At 38.1% G+C, this 19,464-nt stretch overlaps 2 protein-coding genes across 3 annotated transcripts; both read right to left on the minus strand.

The window, feature by feature from the left end:
• Positions 1–8,761: 8,761 nt before the first annotated feature.
• Positions 8,762–12,195, minus strand: LOC143637724 (auxin-responsive protein IAA13-like). The gene is made up of 5 exons (XM_077105044.1): positions 12,050–12,195; positions 9,830–10,137; positions 9,472–9,580; positions 9,289–9,350; positions 8,762–9,125 (listed from the first exon to the last, which is right to left on the minus strand). Exons 1-5 carry the CDS (start codon positions 12,151–12,153, stop codon positions 9,061–9,063), a joined length of 648 nt encoding a protein of 215 aa, XP_076961159.1. The 5' UTR covers positions 12,154–12,195; the 3' UTR covers positions 8,762–9,060.
• A 1,958-nt stretch (positions 12,196–14,153) lies between these two features.
• Positions 14,154–17,819, minus strand: LOC143637748 (nuclear transport factor 2-like). Of its 2 annotated transcripts, none has more exons than XM_077105065.1 (9): positions 17,749–17,819; positions 17,527–17,661; positions 16,508–16,814; positions 16,225–16,424; positions 16,073–16,133; positions 15,555–15,676; positions 15,388–15,453; positions 15,203–15,291; positions 14,154–14,474 (listed from the first exon to the last, which is right to left on the minus strand). In XM_077105065.1, the coding sequence occupies exons 1-9, from the start codon at positions 17,788–17,790 to the stop codon at positions 14,315–14,317; spliced, it is 1,182 nt and encodes a 393-aa protein (XP_076961180.1). In that variant the 5' UTR covers positions 17,791–17,819; the 3' UTR covers positions 14,154–14,314. The 2 variants fall into 2 exon arrangements, with proteins under 2 accessions (XP_076961180.1, XP_076961178.1); XM_077105063.1 differs by having other exon boundaries at positions 15,968–16,133.
• Positions 17,820–19,464: the final 1,645 nt, after the last annotated feature.

Below are 19,464 nucleotides of genomic sequence, written 5' to 3' on the forward strand. Positions count from 1 at the left end.
ATTCAACCTAAAATTCTTATAAGCTATGTTATTAACAAATATGATGCGGTGATTAAACCACATTCTCCATTCTTGTGTAATTTCGTTTGAATAACATCAAGCATGTAGAGGTATGTCCAAGAAGGACATACAATATAAGGACGGAACAAAAAGAATGTATTGTTGGAATTAATGGTCGTTTCGGGTCGGGTCAAGTCAACGCGACGGACCCAAACGGGACCCGGACTGAGTTACACTGGGGTGACGAGATAAAGGCCTATTTAAATGTTAATTAGGCCCGACACATTTAATTAGATAGACAGGATAATGGACTAGGCTTTGTTTTGTTAATTGGGCTCAAGCCCAATTAGTTTAACTTGTTTAAACCCTCCATTAAATCCGGCGCCGTTTTCCCAGCCACCGGTGTTCCGGCGAGTGCTTTTAGGCCGCCGAAAACATCACACAACCACCAATCATCATCCTTCAGTCACCATAAACACCATCGCAGTTTTACCTTAACTCCGGTGCTGTTAAAACCTTCTTCGCGGTTTTCCGGCGAACTTGTTTTTCCGGTGAACTGAAGCCGCTGTTGCTTGCTGTTGTTATTTGCTGCCGTCCGCCGTTCCTTGTAGCTGCCGGATCTGAGCCGAATCACCTGTTGCTGCCGCCATACGTCTTGTCGGAGTTCCGCCGCCGCTAGACGCCGCCGCCGCCGGATTCTTCTTTGGTTATCAATTGTGTCATCTAGCTCTTCTTGTTAACCCCTCGGTGTCTTCCCGGTTTGTGTATAACCGAGGTATATCGAATACTCATCTATGGTTGATTATTATTTATGTTTAAATCGTACTCGTATAACAGTTGTAATCGGATCCGGGTTTTGGGTTTTCGGTTTTGGTTCGGGTTAATCGTTTAATCGTTCCGCTGCGTTTTTATAACTCGTTCATATCTTTGTTTATTAATATGGATTAATAACTATTGAAACGATATATTAACTAAAACGGGTTTAAAAGGTTTATCCGTTTTCGTCTCGAACCACCGTTGAAACCCAACATGTATTGCATCCTAAAAAACAACTTACCTATATAGCAATATACAAGGCGTGACCTCCAAAGGAAGAATCAAATATAACATGACCAAACGTCTAAAAAAGACCCATAAAACCTAACAACTAATATTAAAATAGATTTGGTAGTGGCCACTCGCATCCAATTTTGTGGTTTATTCCTTCAGAAGGGGACCACTATTGGTCCGTATCAATACATGCAGGGTAAATACCCAAACACTCTCATTTTTCAGATAATTGATAATCTATTCTGAAATCCTGTCATTATCACTACAATCTTAAATATCATTCACTGATTGTCGGAGATAGAACTCTCTGTCTTCGACGGGCTCTGACGGTTTTTCTGTTTTGCAGGTCATCTTTCTTGTTAGATCAGAATTCGAGTTATTGGCAATCTCCGAAAGGTATTTGAATCTGCTGTCCCATAGGGTCGATTCTTGTATCTTCAATTCACGACTTTTTTATATTTTTTTTAGTTTTAAAGAATCCAATTTCATGTTTAAAATACGTTTGTAGAGACGGTTTATACTTTTCAATATCACTACCCTTGTCACTCAACAGTTTACAAGCATATGTTTCATACAAGCTAGTATATTCTTCATCCAGTATAGGTCTATGCATGCTTTATATCATGCATTTGCCAATTGTCACAACACCTCCTTAAATATATTATTATTCAACATATATAGGGAAGCGGTTCAGAATGAATAAAGCTTATATATGCCGAGTGTCGTGTATATTCGTGTCGTTATAAATACGGTACCAAAAATTGATAATACTTAGACACAAAAAATACATTAATAGTTTTGAACTAAAATCGGTTTGTTACGTACCCCAAATGATATTAATATTCATACATTTTTTTTCTCAATAGCTTATGTGCTATTGAGAGTTTTTTTATTAATAAAACCGTAGGCGAAATATGTTTTTATTAATTTAGTATAGATCAAAAAATATTTATCATTTTGATGCAGTTGCAAAATATGTTTGTCTATCTCCTAATCTCTTTTGATACAAACCTAACTTATTAATTACTAACTCAAAGAGTAATGAAGTCTTGTTATTGGTTGAGAAAACGTTTGATAGCCCGGATTTAGTATTTGAATGAAACAATTGGATTCCTAAGAAGGTGGGGTTTGTTTCTTGGAGGGCCATGTTTAATCGATTGCCAACGTTAGACGCTTTGGCGAGGAGAAACATCCCGGTACGCTTATTGGTTTGTCCGGTTTGTGGTAGAGATAAAGTGGAGGAATCGGTTGATCATGTTTATATATTGTGTGAAGTAGCTCAAGTGGTGTGGTGTGTTGTTCGATCTCTTGATGGTGCAAGATATACCCTCAATCTATGCCTCTAGTGTTTGGGATTTGGAGTTATATAGATACGTATCGTTTCCTAAAGATAAGGCTAAAGCTTTTCATGTGGTTTATTCGATTATGATGTGGTGTCTTCGGAATAAGAGAAACGCGTTAGTTCATAACGAGGTTGCTAAAATATATTATAATTATTTCTTTGTTAGATTGCCGTTACATATTATTTCTTTACCATATTTGTTGCATAATTGGTGCCATAATATAAGGGCTCCTTTAGATATATGTTCATTGGTACCTTATGTAACATTGCAATATATACTATTAACAGTTTTTTTTAGTTCATTTACCTTCTTTGAAGAGAGAGATTAAAACGATTGGTTACCTCTGAATAAAAAAAAAATAGGTCCAAAAAGAAAAGTTTTGTTAGTTCATTTACACAGCTTCTTTGAAAGGAGAGATTAAAGCGATGAGTTACCTTTAGATCAAAAATAGGTCCAAAAAGAGTGAGTTATCGTGGTCAGCTTTCGATAAGTTAATAAAATAAGGAATCTGAAACACTCCCTTACAAAACTTGATCCGTATAGTGTAGCCATGCCCCCCACCCCCACCCCCGGCACCCCCGGTCTATCCTTTCCACCAAAACTTTAATAGAGTGACGTCTGTGAGTGATGGATGTATCTCTAATCAGCCAATCATACATTTTTATTTTTGTATCTTTTACCAGATGGCGACATTTATTAAGCAGGCCCCAAACCCAAAAGGGTCGGACTAAACAAGCAAAACAAAAGAAACAAACTACACACAAACCTACCTTAAGCTTAGAGATGACATTGAAACCTGAACCTGACGGAAAAACCCAAAACCCGATGAAGAGGTAGGTTCCCGCAAAGCCCAGTTGGACCCACAAGACTCACCTTGAAGAGGTACGTCTACGCAAAGACCAACTGGATCCGCAGAACCCACCATGCTCAGAGAGATGAAGACCTTACACGCAGTAAGCCAGCTGTTCCCGCAGGAAAGCCTCCCTTGGTACAGTACCCTGCCTATCCCTGCAGCTGTGGATACAAGCCAAGAAGGAAGGCTACCCGCACTAACAGTAAGTCTCACGCACAAGGCACTAACTCTTATACTTCAGTAATGTCACCTGAAGAATGAATGAGCAGGGCGGGAATATTCCGGCCCAAAAGAGCCAGTCCGTACGCTTCTAGAAGATCTTTTGTACTATACCTACCAAGGTATGGACAAATAGACAAGATCTGACAAAAGCAACCTATGAACCAATCACAGGGTGACAGCTCACTGACAATAGTACGAGGAGGAGCACGCTCCAGTACAAAATGTCGCTATCATCCGCTGCCTACCCACCAACTCCTATCATGGCACGAACGTAGCCCATAGTTGGTGGAAAAGGAATATTATATACAGCTGGCCGTACCTGCTTGGAAACCTACCTTCGGCTATAAATATTCCAACACCTTGGAACGGTATCATCATCTTCTCTCTAGCTATTTCTCTCTATATACACTTATATTCAGAGCAACCTAGTCTGATTCTCACGCCGAAGGGTGGTCACAAGGAGGAACCCCCCCCCCTTCTCAGTGACGAGCTTACGGTGTCTGTTTTGCAGGTTGAGAAGAATAACCATCTTTGCCGGACCTAACCCTCGTGGGAAACATCTACTTAACCCTAAGATTATCCTTAATCTGTCGGGGTCACTTAGTGTTTCTTCATTGGCGCCATCCGTGCATTAAGCTAGAACTCTTCTTTTTATCAGTTTTTTCAAACTTCTGGAAAGATGGTTAAGGTTACTCTGATGCCAAAGCCACCGGGTAACCAAGAAACTCCGGTAACCACAACCCCAGCTACTGGGGGGAACACCGGTGAATACACGATTGTTACGAACACTACCCCGGTTACCCAAGCCGGGGCAAGTGCAGTAAACAATCCTCTCCTGGGATTCATTGATACCCAGTTGGGGAGACAACAGACGAGACTTCCCCGACAAACACCAGAACAAGTTAAAGCTTGGGCGGAAGCACGTCAGAAAGAATTTCTAAGCCGAGTTGGACGAACGTTTACGTTCACTCCAACAGGCCAATGACAAATTCGGAAGCATTTGACAACAGCTCAACATGAGCAATGATTGCGAGTATGTGGATGATGAAGATTGGGAAGAATCTGACAGTGACGCAAACCCACGTCATAAGGCGAAAGGGAAGCGTAAAGAAGCAGACTTCCACTCGGTAAGAAATTTCGAAGAAACTTTCGAACCAAGGAACACGGGGGGAAACCCACGTGACTTCTCCAAAACTTTCAGACCAACTGTTGCGAATGCGGGAACATCCAAATTTGCAAGGGACATTGCGGAAGCAATCGCTCCAAAGAGTGCCAAACAGATGTCCAACATAGGCACTTACGATGGCATATCTGACCCGGACGATCACATGAACAGATTTATAGCGGGGGCAACCTTCAGTAATTGGACGGAACCCACATGGTGTTACATGTTCCAAATGACGCTCGTCGGGGTAGCCAGAGCGTGGTTTGATTGTCTACCGGTCCACCACATCTACGATTGGGCAGACTTTCAACACAAATTCAGCCAGCACTTCAGTCAACAAAGAAAATATACTGAAGAGCAATGGACGATCCTCAACTGCATCCGAGAGGAAGACGAATCTTTGCTAGACTTCATCACTCGCTTCAACTCAAAAAAGCTAAGTCTGGGCACTATTAGCGAAGATCTTGTTCGCGCCGCTTTTATCCAGGGCGCTGAGTACCCAGAGCTCATCCGCACGTTGACAGGTAAAGACGGCATGCCATCCACGTGGGATGCCATCATGACGGCAGCTAAACGCTTTGCCGAAACGGAGAAGCAACTGGGTAGAAATCTTCCCCAAAGCACAAACCTCTACACTCAGAGAACAAGAGAAAACAACGTCCGTACCGCCCGACAAAACAAAAGGAGGAAGCTTGGTATTTGGAAGTCAAGGGTAAACTTTGACACCTCATCCAGCTCTAGCCCTCTCTTAGGCGGAAGGGACAACATGCAGTCGTCGAACCGGAATCCCAGATGGACGCCACTCACCAAAAGCGTCACCGAGATATTTGCCACCGAGAAGCTCCCATGGCCAAAGGCTCCAATAATCCGACAGCGTCAAAACGCTGATCAGAGAAAATCCTGTGATTTACACTGGACAAAAGGGCATACCACGGAGGAATGCACATCCTTGAAGGATGTTGTCGAAACATTCGTCAAAGATGGGAAACTCACACACCTCGTGGCGTCAATCAAGAACGGAGGGAGGAAAGACAATCGGTACAAGCGCAATGGACGGAAGCCCATCGACATCAGCATTCACATGCTTCACGGCAACATCAGAGAAAGAAAACGACGAACAACAGAGTCAAGTGCGTGGAAGGAAGCAGAAGTACGCTTCCCGCGTGTGCCAGGGGGGGCCAACAAAGAAGGCCCCATAGTCATCAAAAGCCAGCTGGGGCACTACATCACCTCCAGCACCCTTGCTGATAATGGCGCTTCATCAACGGTAATGTATAGGCAGTTCTTCGACAAGCTAGACGACGAAGACAAAGAACGCCTAGAAACAGTTTACGCCTCGATGGAAGGGTTCGACGGCAGCACAAACACCCCCTTGGGAATCCTATCTTTCCCCGTCACTCTCACGGACGGGAAGTACTCCCGCACAGAAGACGTGGACTTCGTTGTAATGAGGAAGCCACACCACACATACGACATTCTCTTCGGGAGAGATGGGATGGCAAGATTTAATGTCGTGGTGCCTTCGGTCCATGGTATGATGGGATGGCCAACAGCTGAGGGCGTCGCTATGATCACGGGCATCCCCCAAGTATGCATCGCATCTGTCTCATTTAAACTCAAACCAAAAATGGCTAAACCAACCACCTCTGAGCCAGAAGAATGGGCCTTTAATGGCAAATACCCTGACCAGGCCGTTACCATTGGCCCAATGATCACTAATCCCACACGCACCTTACTCAAACGCTTGTTGCAAAAAATTGCCATCTTCGCGTGGACACCAGCTGACATGACTGGTGTACCTCGAAGTAAGGCTGAGCATAAGCTCAAGTGTGACCCAGCGTTTGCGCCGGTCATACAAAAGCGTCGCGTAATGGGTGCTGAGCAGGCTAACGCGTGTAGAATCCAAGTCAAGGAACTCCTTGACGCAGGCATCGTACGCGTTAGTAAATATCAAACATGGGTTGCAAATCCCGTCATGGTACCAAAATCCAACAAACAATGGCGCATGTGCATAGATTTTAAAGACTTAAACAAAGCATGCCCCAAGGATTGTTACCCATTACCCGAAATTGACCTTAAGGTAGATTCATTAGCACCGTTTCGCCTTAAATGCTTCCTTGATGCGTATAAAGGGTACCATTAAATCCACATGGCTGTTGACGATCAGGATAAACCGCATTTCGGACGCCCGATGGCACATTTTGTTACCAAATGATGCCATTCGGACTAAAGAATGCCGGATCCACATACCAACGCCTGATGGACAAAGAGTTTCATGCCCAAATCGGGAGGAACTTGGAGGTTTACATGCCCCAAGGATTTTTACCCATTACCCGAAATTGACCTTAAGGTAGATTCATTAGCACCGTTTCGCCTTAAATGCTTCCTTGATGCGTATAAAGGGTACCATTAAATCCACATGGCTGTTGACGATCAGGATAAACCGCATTTCGGACGCCCGATGGCACATTTTGTTACCAAATAATGCCATTCGGACTAAAGAATGCCGGATCCACATACCAACGCCTGATGGACAAAGAGTTTCATGCCCAAATCGGGAGGAACTTGGAGGTTTACATGGATGACTTGGTTATCAAAAGCCTCGAGCCAGAGGCGATGTTGAAAGACATCGAAGAAACTTTCAACACGCTCAGAAAGATAAACATGAAGCTCAACCCGAGCAAGTGTTCCTTTGGGATGGAAGATGGGAAGTTCTTAGGAGTCATCGTTACCAAAGATGGCTTCAGGGTGAACCCCGAAAAGGTTGAAGCCATTATGAAAATGGAATCACCTACTACCATCAAACAGGCTCAGACACTGAATGGACGACTACTCGCACTCAACCGCTTTTTGGCAAACCATGTGGATAGGTCGTTCCCATTCGTGTCAACATTGAGAAATTGTTTGAAGAAAACGCACTTCCGCTGGACACCAGAAGCGGAAGCAGCCTTTCAAGAGATTCGGTCACGCTTGGTCGAACTCCCAACACTCACAGCACCAGAAGTGGGGGAGGAATTAATTCTCTACCTCTCCGCCACAGACAGAGCAACTGGGGCAGTCCTACTAGTAGAAGGAAAGGGCATCCAGATGCCCATCTACTATGTAAGCCGCGTCTTAACAGACGTGGAAACCCGGTACTCCACCCTGAAAAAATTAGTCTTAGCGCTTGTACAGGCTTCACGCAGACTAAGACGATATTTCCAAGGCCACCCAATCACCTTTCTCACAAACTTCAAACTTGCAAACGTTCTAGGCAAACCCGAGTTGTCAGGGCGCCTAGCCAAATGGGCAATTGAGTTGGGAGAATACGCGATAAAGTACAAGCCAAGACCAGCCATAAAAGGCCAGGCCTTGGCCGACTTTATTGCAGAAGTCCCCGCTTCGCGGGAAAAAGAGTGCCAGGAAGAGGCTCAACCCTCTCCAGCACAAGACATTAGCGATGTCTGGCGACTCTACACTGATGGAGCAGCTAACAACGAAGGTTCAAGCGCAGGGTTGAAACTAACTAACCCAGCAGGCCAAGAATACACTTACTCGGGGTCACTTAGTGTTTCTTCACCCGACATAATGGGATAGGTTATACCGGCCCATTAGGGTTTGGGACGAGTTTAGGATTAGTTTTGAAATTTTTCATGGGCTTTGAACATGATTGGAATTTGTAGTATACCCGATTTGACTCATTTACCTGATTATATACCCAATATACCCGACATAACTTTATGTTATTATATATTTATTTTAAATATAAAATATGATTTTGATGTGAAAAGCTCTTCCAGTTTTCAAATCCCAAATGAAGATTTATTCCCTCTCAGTCCCGCCCACTTCACATTCCATTATCCCAATTTCCAAATTTTCATTCTCCATTTCTCAAAACTCGATAAGAAACCCAAAACCCGTTTAGTATCCCCGAAACCCAAAGAGTAATTACCCGATAAATACTAATGGGTTTGAGACGGCCTTTAATAATTGGGTATTTTAGGAATACCTAAACCCGACCAGCACATTAAGTTAAACCCTTGAACATTAAGTTAAAGAGCAGACACATTAACACCAGGTTGTCTATATTATACCAATTAAGATTAAATATAAAACAAATGAGCCCGTGGCGTACACACACAAACAACGAGGTCGAAACATGCATCCAGAGAACATATTGGATCGGAAAAAAAAACCATTTTAGTCTCACAAGTACACTTCTTAGTACTTGAATACACAACGAAAACTGAAACAAACCATAGGTATAACACAATTTGTAATCGAAATATTTAAGAAACTTGATCAAACCTTTCATGTCGGGTATGGAACTATAATAATCTCACGTCAACAAAAAACTGAAAAAGAATCGAATGGACCGCAAAAAAAAAAAGCGAACCCGAACCAAAACAAAAGCTTCAATCTTTTCTAGTCTTTTAGAGTATTTTTCTTTATCTTTTTAACACTTGATGAAGCTTCTTTTTTGGCTTCTGATTCTTTTCCTGGTACCTTGGAGCTGCATATAGAAACATATATAATTTATTTTAACTTGTTTACTTATGAAAAAGTCAACCCGACCCGACCAGCACCAAAAATGACAAGTTTGACCCAAATCCGAATTGACCAGTTATTAAACTCGCAACATTAGCGATAATGTAACTTAGATGTGCACGACGTACCAAGTCCATTAGTATCCGAGTTTTTCATGATTCTTAGTCTTTTCACAGTGCCCAAAAACATCCTGGTAAAACCATAAAAAAATAAGTAAGCATGACGAAAAACCGAGTAATACAGGTCCAATGATACTCATTTGGTCAAACCCGAGTCTCTTGAGGTTAAAGGTTGATTATATAACATAATACCTCCACGGAACGTCACCTACGAGCATCCAATCTCCTTCTTTATCTTCATAGGTTAGCACAAACTCAGAAGATCCATCCAAAAGCCGAGAGCGTTGTTGCTTTTCTCCACCTGAATAATATTTCAACCCGTTCATCAATTCGATTATGCTGTACTTCTAACGGGCCAACCCATTTATGAAATATTCAGTGCATAAATATAAATAACTTTGTAAGCATATTTGAAAGTTTAATAATATACAAAAAAATTATTAGTTTTTCTTTTGGAAAAAGGATTTCTGGTCAACCATGCACGGCCCGTTTAGACCCGAAACCCAACCCCTGGCCCGCCTATTTTGCTTGAATGAAAAAATGTACTTACGGATAGATGTGAAACTCGGGCATGCTTTCAAGAACATAGTTTCAAGAGCTAGAGCTAAAGTTTCATAGCAATCATGTGCATTTAAATCGACTTTTCTTCCAATCGGCAGCCCGTCCATATTCACTTTCACAAATCCCGAATGCCCGGTTTCTTTGGCTGTAACTTCATCGTTCTTGTTTTCGTGGTCAACGTGTTTTTTCTTCTTTGAAGTGCCGGTCCCACTTTCGCCTTCATTCTTGGAAAATTTTGCTTGGTTAAGCAAACTGTTCATCCTATAAGTCTTCACAGGTGGCCATCCCACCACCTGACTGTAATCAAGATTTAAGTTCATTTTAGATCCACATTTTATAATTTTTCACAAAGAAAAAATATATAAACAGGGTGGCCCGTGTAACCCATTTATATAAACGAGCCAAACGGGTTGACAGGTTGTAAATAGGTTGTAATTTTAATCAAGTTCTAAACGGCCATAAACGAGTTGACATGTGGTAAATGAGTTGTAATCTGTAATCAAGTTGTAAACGGGTCATAAACAGATTGGCGTTCTAAAATATTTTTTATTCGTTCTAATTTTCTAGGATTAACGGGTCGATCTGTTTAAGGGCTGTAATTTGAAATCAACTTTTAAACGGGCCGTAAACGGATCCCTTGCCCGCGAAACTATTACGTTTCTTAAAAGAGCTCAACAGGTCGTGCACGGTAACTTATCGACGTCAGGTTTGCCATTTAAAAGGGGGTGGCGGCGATCCACCTCTCTATTGTAATTGGATCTTTTTATTTAATATATGAAGAAAATAACAAGTGTTTTATTCAAAATAAATATAAAAAAATAAACAGGTTGACGTGTTGTGAATTAGTTGTGATATTTAATCAAGTTGTAAATGGGCCATAAACGGGTTGGTAGGTTGTAAACAGGTAGTAAACAGATTAGCCTATAAAATATATTTTTGTTCATTCTAGTTTTAAGGGTTAACGGCCAAGCTATTTAATTGAATGGGTTAACGGGTCAACCCAGACATGACCCATTTAGATTAAACAACTTAAACATGTATTTTCCGATTTTAAAGAAACTTTCAAGCAATCTTTTTTTTTGGCGTGCGACAATAAATGCGGACGGTACAACTCATAAATGCATACAACCAAACTATGTATCATCAAAGAATTTACCAAGATTAAATGAAACATATTTTTACAATTTAAAGGAACATTCAAGCAAGGATCTTTTTTTCTTGGTGTGCTACTATAAATGCATACAGTACAACTCTTAAATGCATTAAACCAAACAAAGAATCATCAAAGCATATCCCAATATCAAATGGACCATATTTTCACAATTTAAAGAAACCTTAAAGGCATCAAGCAAACATCTTTTTTTCTTGGTGTGTAACTATAAATGCCTTTAGTACAACTCTTAAATGCATGAAACCAAACTAAGAATCATCAAAGCAGATCTCAATTTAAATGAACCATATTTTTTAAATTTTAAAGAAACTTTTCATCAATATCTTTTTTGTTGGTGTGCAACTATAAATGCATATGGTAAACGAACAATATTTTTCCATTTTTAAAGAAACTTTCAAGCAACCAACTTTTTCTTTGTATGCAACTATAAATGCATATAGTACAACTCTTAAATGCATGAAACCAAACTAATAATCATCAAACATTCAAAGCAAATCCCAATATTCAATGATCTATATTTTCCCAATTTTTAAAGAATCTTTAAAGAACCATTTTTTTTTCTTGGTATGCAACTATAAGTGAATGAAACCAAACTAGGAATAAGTCAAACAAGAAACAACACGATTATCCGTGGTGCTGAAGATGAACACGACACGATAGCTAATCGTGTAATTCTTTCCAAACACGAACCTCTGTTTAGGAACAAGTCAACAAGACACGACTTTTTTAGGGACGCGATAAATAACACATGTGTATTAAAACAAAATTACCAAAAGTTTAAAAAAAAGTCTTACATAATACAAAAATACATAACAATCCTTAAATATCTTTGAAACAAAAATCCATAAAAGTCTTCATAGATATATATAACATACATAAATAAAATATTTATCAAAATAAAAACATAAACATGTTATTAATAGGTGTTTAGCTTGTTAGGACACGACACGAAACATGTTAAGCTCAAACTCAAACCTGCTAATATCCAACCCAAAACATACACAAACACAAGTGAAAGATGATCATAAAAAGGTTAACCTGTGAGCACCAGATGCAAGACCCAAACCTAGTCCCAACTCCAACTCCTCCTCATCACCACCACCACCAGCACTGCCACCACCTAGCCGGAAAGTTGTGTCCATAGGAAAAATAAGAAGAAGAATGCAGAAATGGGTTGTAGAGATGTTTTTATTTTGTTTTGTTTTCAGGTGAAAATAAAATGAAATGAAAGTGGATTGTTTTGATTTTGAACAACTCAAAAGTTGGGTTGAAGAAAAGATGAAAAGTGATCACCTAAGAGGAAACAGAGCAGGAGTATGTGGTTATAGCTAGGGACCCATTTGTCTGCTGTTTTCATTATATTATCTCATTTTTCTACTAAAACATATTGTTGTCTACATATATATTATGCTCTCACCTTTTACTTTTCTAGTGCCTCTTTTTTATTAAACAAAAATGTTTTAACTCTTTATTTTGCTTGTTTAAAAATATGATGATGGAATGAATGTTTAAAAATATAACTCTATGTTCACCGAAAGATTATCTTTCGCATCAAGGTTATTTTAAAGGTGGCGTGTTATTACTTATTAAGGTCTATAACGAAATGGAAAGCATGCAATACTGCTTAGAAAACTTAAAAGATTTGAAATCTTTTAAAAGTTATTTAGTTTTCATTGTATAAAGAAAAAAATTACTTGATCAGAAGTTCTACTCCATAGCTCACTTTTGTAAATTGTTAATCATGAATTCATGATCAATGTTTTTGTAATTATGATTAAAACTTAAATTATGACATATAATCAAATTGGTTTGTATATTATAGTATTAATCTTATTATGTATTTATGTTTTTATAAAATATGATCTAATATTAGTTGTTTCGTTCTTTGATAATGTATATAATTAGTTTAATTAGTATTGATGATTATATAATTTGGCATATCAAATTATTTAATTATGAATTAGACGGACATTGTATTTGGTCTTGTATTTTAATATATTTAAACAATGAAGGGTTGAAAAAGAGGTTATAATTTATTATTATGGTTTGTCCAGCATTCTCAAGACATTCACCATAAAACTCTGTTTGGGAAAGGAGACTCCTACTCATTTCATTAACAGCTGTCAAAATCAATAACATACTTTGTGAGCCCCCCACCAACTTATTATTATTAATATTAATATTAATATTAATATATACTAAGACATATACACACACACCTCTACGGCTCTACATGTGTTTATTATTTTCTATTTTTCTAAAGGAATTATACACACATACCAATTGACTTGAACCTTTAACCTTAAAAGTGAGATGTATTTTCATACACCTTGATGCCACTAGGCAACATGCCCTTTGGTATCCATATGCTAATTCTAAAGTGGCTTTAGATACACAGTGTGGTTTGAGATGCACCATTGTAATGATTTTACATGCACTATTGTAATTTGTATAAACAGACAATGGTAGACGTGCACAAAATAACCGGTTCCGGAACCGACATGGTGGAACCGACCCGGAACCGGTTCTAACCCATACCCGGAACCGGTTCCTGACCGGTATAGTATTTCTCCTCGGAGCCGGTTCCGGAACCGGAACCGACCCGGAACCGGTGGAAAAAACCCGGAGGAACCGGTCAAAAACCCGAAAAAACCCAGAGGAACCGGTCAAAACCCGACCCGGAACTGGTCAAAACCCGATCAAATACCCGACTATCCCCGGAACCGGTTCCTACCCGAACCTGGTTTGACTTTTGTTGACCATACCCGGAACCGGTTCCTACCCGGTTCCGGGTTTTTTAAATACCCGATTTTGTGCACGTCTAGACAATGGCAATCAGTTTAGATTTTTTGTTGTAATAATACAACTGACACGCATCGTTGTAACTAGACAACTTACACGATTATAAGTGCATGTGAGTTAGGGTTAATGTTTTTTACATAAACAAAAAACTGTGTCATGTTCAGGTTGAACAATTTAACCCGAACCCGACACAATTGGCACCGCTAAAATCACAACCGACTAATACATACGTGTGCATAAGCGTAATAAAGAACCCAGAAATTAAGAAATAAAAACACCGTAAAAGACACCAAACTTGGTAAATGTAAATCATTGTGTCTGATATAAATACTATTTCTGTAGGTCAAAACCCTTTTAACCAAGAATAGCATCCGAAAGCAAATATATCGAGATGCATAGACTCAGCACAAGCTTTTAAAAACTGCCTCATTACATCATATCGCTTTCTTTCAAAGACTATATAATGTTATATGTGTACCATTAAAACACAACCGAAAGGGTTCACTCATGACCATTTCTAGAAACATGGCGAGGGTTGGAATAAGCCCGGTCTTGACGACGATGGTAGCCATCGCCCCTCGGTCTGGAGTAACCATTGTCATCGTGCCCATTTCCTCGGTTGCTGTTGCTATAGTTTCTGCCTCCAAAAAGCCCTCTTCCTCTTCCTCTTCCTCTTCCTCTTCCTCCTACACGTGGTTCAAAAAAGTAACTTATACCAGTTTTGACCCGAAACAACTTCTGACAGTTTTTTAAAGAAACTTTTGTCATGTTTTTCAGATAAAGTATTGCTCAAATCGGCCCGTTTGTAAGTTACAGATAATTTCATATGTCCCCTTAGAACTTGGTATAACATCAAATTTGCCCGATAAAAACATAACATCAATCATACCCATTTTCAAATTCATGACATTTATAACCTCCCCTCGAACTTGCATTATGATATCAAAGTTTAGAGTGTAAGAAGAAAGAGAATGGTACAATGGGCATATTATATAAGTGTATTTAATGAAATGGATAAAATATCAAATTTGAGGTATTCTGAACGGATAATTTGATATCAACTTTTTTAGTCGAGTAAAGATAATATTACACAGGTTTTCAGGGGTACAATATCATACTTATTGAAAAATATATCATAATATCAATACACTCTTCCCTTAATATTTGCATTAGAATATCAGAGTTTAGATAGTAAGGCAAAAGATAAGAGTATAACGATCATATTATAAATTGTATTTAATGAAATGTGTAAATATAAAATTTGAGGTATCCTGAATGAATAAATTTGATATTACTTTCTTTAGTTGGTTAATTATGATATTATGCAAGTTTTCAAGGGTATATGACTATTCACCCAATGGTTGATTATATATATACATATACACACACACAATACCTCCACCTCGATATGCATTGCTTCTATTTGCTCGCCTTCCTTCAATGTACACCTGCTGCCCACCAATCTCAACAGTAGACGCCTACATGATTAATGTTTGAATTTAATTAATACAAACCAAGACGTCCCTAAAGAATAATTGGTTAATTACAAGATTTAAAAAAATACTTGGTCAAACCTTGATTGCATTATGAACACTGGTGATGTCTTCAAACTCAACAAATGCATAGCACACATCAAGATCCTGCTTTTGGCATATTAGTATATTACTCAACTTAGAATCTTTTATAGCTAAAAAAAGCATTACACCATTCATTCATTCAATACGGTTAAAAAAAATCTAACCTTTCGGGTTCTGATGGCAACACCATCTGGCCTGATCTTACCAAATTTCTTGAACTCCTCCTCAATATCAGAGACACTTGCAGTTGATGGCACATTTTTCACATAAACAGACTTCACCTCAGCTGGTAGAGCCAATATACATATAAATAATATGTAATAATGCAAAATGGCTTAAAAGTTTCAGATGTATATATGTAATAAAAAAGGAGCCGAATACACTCTAAATCTACTTTCAAACATACAAAAAGATGCCAAAAAAAGCAAGATAATTGCATCAATTGCAACAATACAGGTTTTAGGACGTGTCTTTAAAAAGTGATTGTGTTATTGAATGAAGCTAAACACAGCATCAGTAACAAAAGCGGCTAAAGATTGGTGTTTGTATGAGTGAATAAAAACTATTAAATAGGCACCTTCATCATCAACAGCTGATATGTCATCCATCGCCTCAGCTGAAGCTGCAACCGCCTGCTGTCCAGATGGCTCAGGCCTATCGTTCAACTCCAAAGAACCTGTACTCTTTGTGACAGGCTGTTCTGTAGGTGCTGATGGTGCAGAATGCCCTTTAGCAGCTTGCAACTTAAAACAACAATATGATAATAAAAATCAGTTTAAAGACAATTACATATTGAAATGTGTAAATTACAGCATACAAACATAAATCACATACAATGGAAGCATAAGTATGCTTTTGAGGCTCTCTTACAACTTCTTCAACCGGTGCCATATTGTCTTGTAGTGCATTCACAGAGTTTTGAATCGAACCATTTGTCTGCCCAACATAACCATTTTCAAGAACACTTTCAGCACCAGAGGCTTGCAACTGTTGCTCTTGGAAACTGTAATTGTTAACAGCACCGTTTTCTACAACTGTGACAAATTGTATAAATTTAGACGTTACATAAAGTATATGCAAGTAAATATTAATGATGCAATGCAATAAAGCACAAAACCTTGTTCTCGAACAGCAGTTGAGGCGTTGAAGTTGGATACAAGATCGTTAGGGTTCATATACGCAACAGGAAGATGATGAATCGGTTGGTCACCAATGAAGTGAAAGATATCATTCAACACAAAGAAACCTTTCTCCTGAGGTGCAAGAAAAAATGTCTGCACAAAATTCCTCTTGCTGTTGTAATCTTTTACTTGCACCGAACCCGAAACCAACATGAGAACACCTCTATCCCATGATTCGAGAGCGTTAACCGTCCTGATTTCTATTCCAGTGTAATTTAAAGACATGACAAGAGCATGGATTTGCTGCATTAAATACCAATTGTAACGTTTGTCACCAGTTGGTGTATAAATATACGCAAAATAGCGGGAATGCATAAAACATATCCAAAACCAAAAAACAGAACCGAAAAAAAAATAACGGTATGGTCTTATGTTTTTTGTAAAAACCGAACTTACAGTTCGGTTTTGGTTTCACACGTAATAAAACCAAAAAAACAAAAAAAAACAAATTTATATATTTTCATTATTTTTTATTTTAAGTAATTTATACGAATTTAATATATATGTAACAAAGACATTTTAGCTCAAATGTATAACAATCAATTAGTTATTAACTAGCAAAATGATTTAGGCCCAAATTTTATAACTTTGGGCCAACGGTTTAACTATATGTTTTCATAAAAATCATACGTGCGGTTTGGTTTTGGTTTTACATGTAACAAAAACCGAAGAAACCAAACCAATTTATAAATTTTCAATTTTTATTTTTGATTTAAGTAATTTATAAGAATTTAATAAATATGTAACTATAAAATATTTTAGCCCAAATGTATAATAATCAATTAGTTATTAACTAACAATAAGATTTACGCCCAAATTTTCAAGCTCAAACGACAAAACCGAAACCAACCGGTTTTCAAAAATTCAAAAACCGAACCGTGCACACCCCTAAATTGCAGAATCACCAAAATAAGACTAAAAATGAGCTTAATTGCAGACACAGTAAACAAATTACCAGCATTGAGGTAGCAGTCTCTCTGTTAATACCATCAACACGAAGCACCGTGCTTCCGTCACTATAAAACTGGTGAACGAAGTCAGGTTGCGATTGAAGCACCTGATAATAATGTCCTACGAAGTACGTTCCAACCTATATTAATTATTAAACATTAAAACCCTAATAAACAGTTGGTTATTATAGTGTTATAGACCACAGAGCAATTAACGAATAGCATACCTGAGCAGCAGTTACAGGCAAGTTAAACGACGGCGTTGCCATCGGAATTGAAACCCTAAGTATGAATTTGTGTGTGTCGTTGCGGCTTGGTTTAGCCGACACACATATTTGGTAGTGACATCATTTCAAATTTATACGTTAGGTAGTGGTAAGAAGTAACACTAATATATTTTATGTCTTTTTTCGTTATACAGATAACAAGACGCTAGAGATCAAAATAATACAAGAAGCCTCTATATAATATTTAGTATTCGTGTTTACGTCACATTTATAAGGGCCCCTCGATAGTGAACACTTCGGGTGGTACGCCTTTACGAGGTGAATCCGTTAACATGTCATGTATGTATGCTAATATACTCAATATTGTGGTTCACTATTCGATTGTGTATAAACAAGTAATTTTGTAACAAGATATAGTTCAATACGGTTAAACTGTATTTAAGAGACTACGTGATTTTATATAAAGTTTTAGAGGTCCTTGCTTGTCTATTAATGTTTGAAAACTAAATACTTAGACGTTGGATTAAGATTCCACCATAATATACTCCTTAGAAGTGATTCTATAAGATTTATGAGATGTTTAAACATGTTCGTTAAAGGAATGAAGCAAAAAAGATTTTGTGGGTGCACTAGAATGTGTTTTGATCGGAACGTAGTTTGACGTGTTATCCATCTTGATCAGGTTTAATGAAGGTTAAAAACCGTCCGTGAGAATTGTCAACATGTTTAAATGATTTGACGTGTTCTTGTTTTAACTAAAGTTGTTGACTTGGATCATATGACATAAAACACAACCCAAATCAACTCCTACACTCATAAATGGATTAAATTCATTACCAAAAGATCATATTTATAAAATTCTAATGAGTAATAAGTAATCATGTTTTTGTCTCAAGAAGATGCAAGCCGATACTTTTACACGTGTCCAAATAAGTGACATGCTAGAAGTTGGAGGTGAATTTTTACCTAATGCTTGGACGGAGATTTGTAAGTTACATTTTGTAAATGTTTATACACTAATATACTCTTTCCAACTGAAAAAAGGACAATATCATTAATTTCTCTACTTCTAATTATGTTAATTTTTAGCAAGTTGGTGTCATATCCAACTGCATATGGAAGAATAAGTAAGACAAACTCAAATACCTAGAAAAAGATGTTGAGAAGGAGAAAGCACCGCCCAAAAATAAATCAGGATAAGAATTGCTCACGTTTTAAATTGCTTTAGTATAGATTATAGAATACAACGAAAGCTCAACGAACTAATGGACGGTGCATTTGGAAATAAATTCTTGGCTCACGATGAATCGTATTCTTTATAGAATGTTGTGGTAGTCAATTTACTGCTATTTCACAAAACGTCAAATATGAGGTCTTTTTTTGTTTTCTTTGCTAAATGGGCTTCTAAGTATCCCTAAACGTGGATTAATCTTCACATGTGATTTGTTTACAAAAAAACCAAAAAAATTAAAAAGTGAATCCCTAGTGTGATGTCGCTCCGCGCACATTCTTTGTGACATGTACAAATTAGTTAATACACGGTCTATGGTCTTCACAAATAAATTTGTATTGTAAATTATGAAATTTTGTAACATACTGCTCATATTGATCCTTAAATTGTATTATAATATAATTAATATCCTTCACCTTATTTAGAGATAGAACGTATTGTGTTTTCAATTATGTTCGCCTGTTAGTTATAATGTCGTTAGGCTT

Source organism: Bidens hawaiensis, unplaced genomic scaffold (assembly GCF_021521415.1).
Source record: "Bidens hawaiensis isolate Kalapana, Puna unplaced genomic scaffold, B.hawaiensis_p1.1 tig00008407_1, whole genome shotgun sequence".
NCBI classification, from domain to species: domain Eukaryota; kingdom Viridiplantae; phylum Streptophyta; class Magnoliopsida; order Asterales; family Asteraceae; genus Bidens; species Bidens hawaiensis.

Excerpts from the sequence above, each read along its gene's own strand:
- LOC143637724 (XM_077105044.1), bottom strand. The coding sequence starts at position 12,153 with ATGGACACAACTTTCCGGCTAGGTGGTGGCAGTGCTGGTGGTGGTGGT. Across the intron at positions 10,138-12,049 it reads CTTGCATCTGGTGCTCACAG|TCAGGTGGTGGGATGGCCAC; the intron begins GTTAACCTTTTT and ends TCTTGATTACAG. Across the intron at positions 9,581-9,829 it reads CCCGAGTTTCACATCTATCC|GTGGAGAAAAGCAACAACGC; the intron begins GTAAGTACATTT and ends AATATTATTCAG.
- LOC143637748 (XM_077105063.1), bottom strand. The coding sequence starts at position 17,790 with ATGGCAACGCCGTCGTTTAACTTGCCTGTAACTGCTGCTCAG. Across the intron at positions 15,677-15,967 it reads ATCAGCTGTTGATGATGAAG|CTGAGGTGAAGTCTGTTTAT; the intron begins GTGCCTATTTAA and ends TGGCTCTACCAG. Across the intron at positions 15,292-15,387 it reads GTGTTCATAATGCAATCAAG|GCGTCTACTGTTGAGATTGG; the intron begins GTTTGACCAAGT and ends TTAATCATGTAG.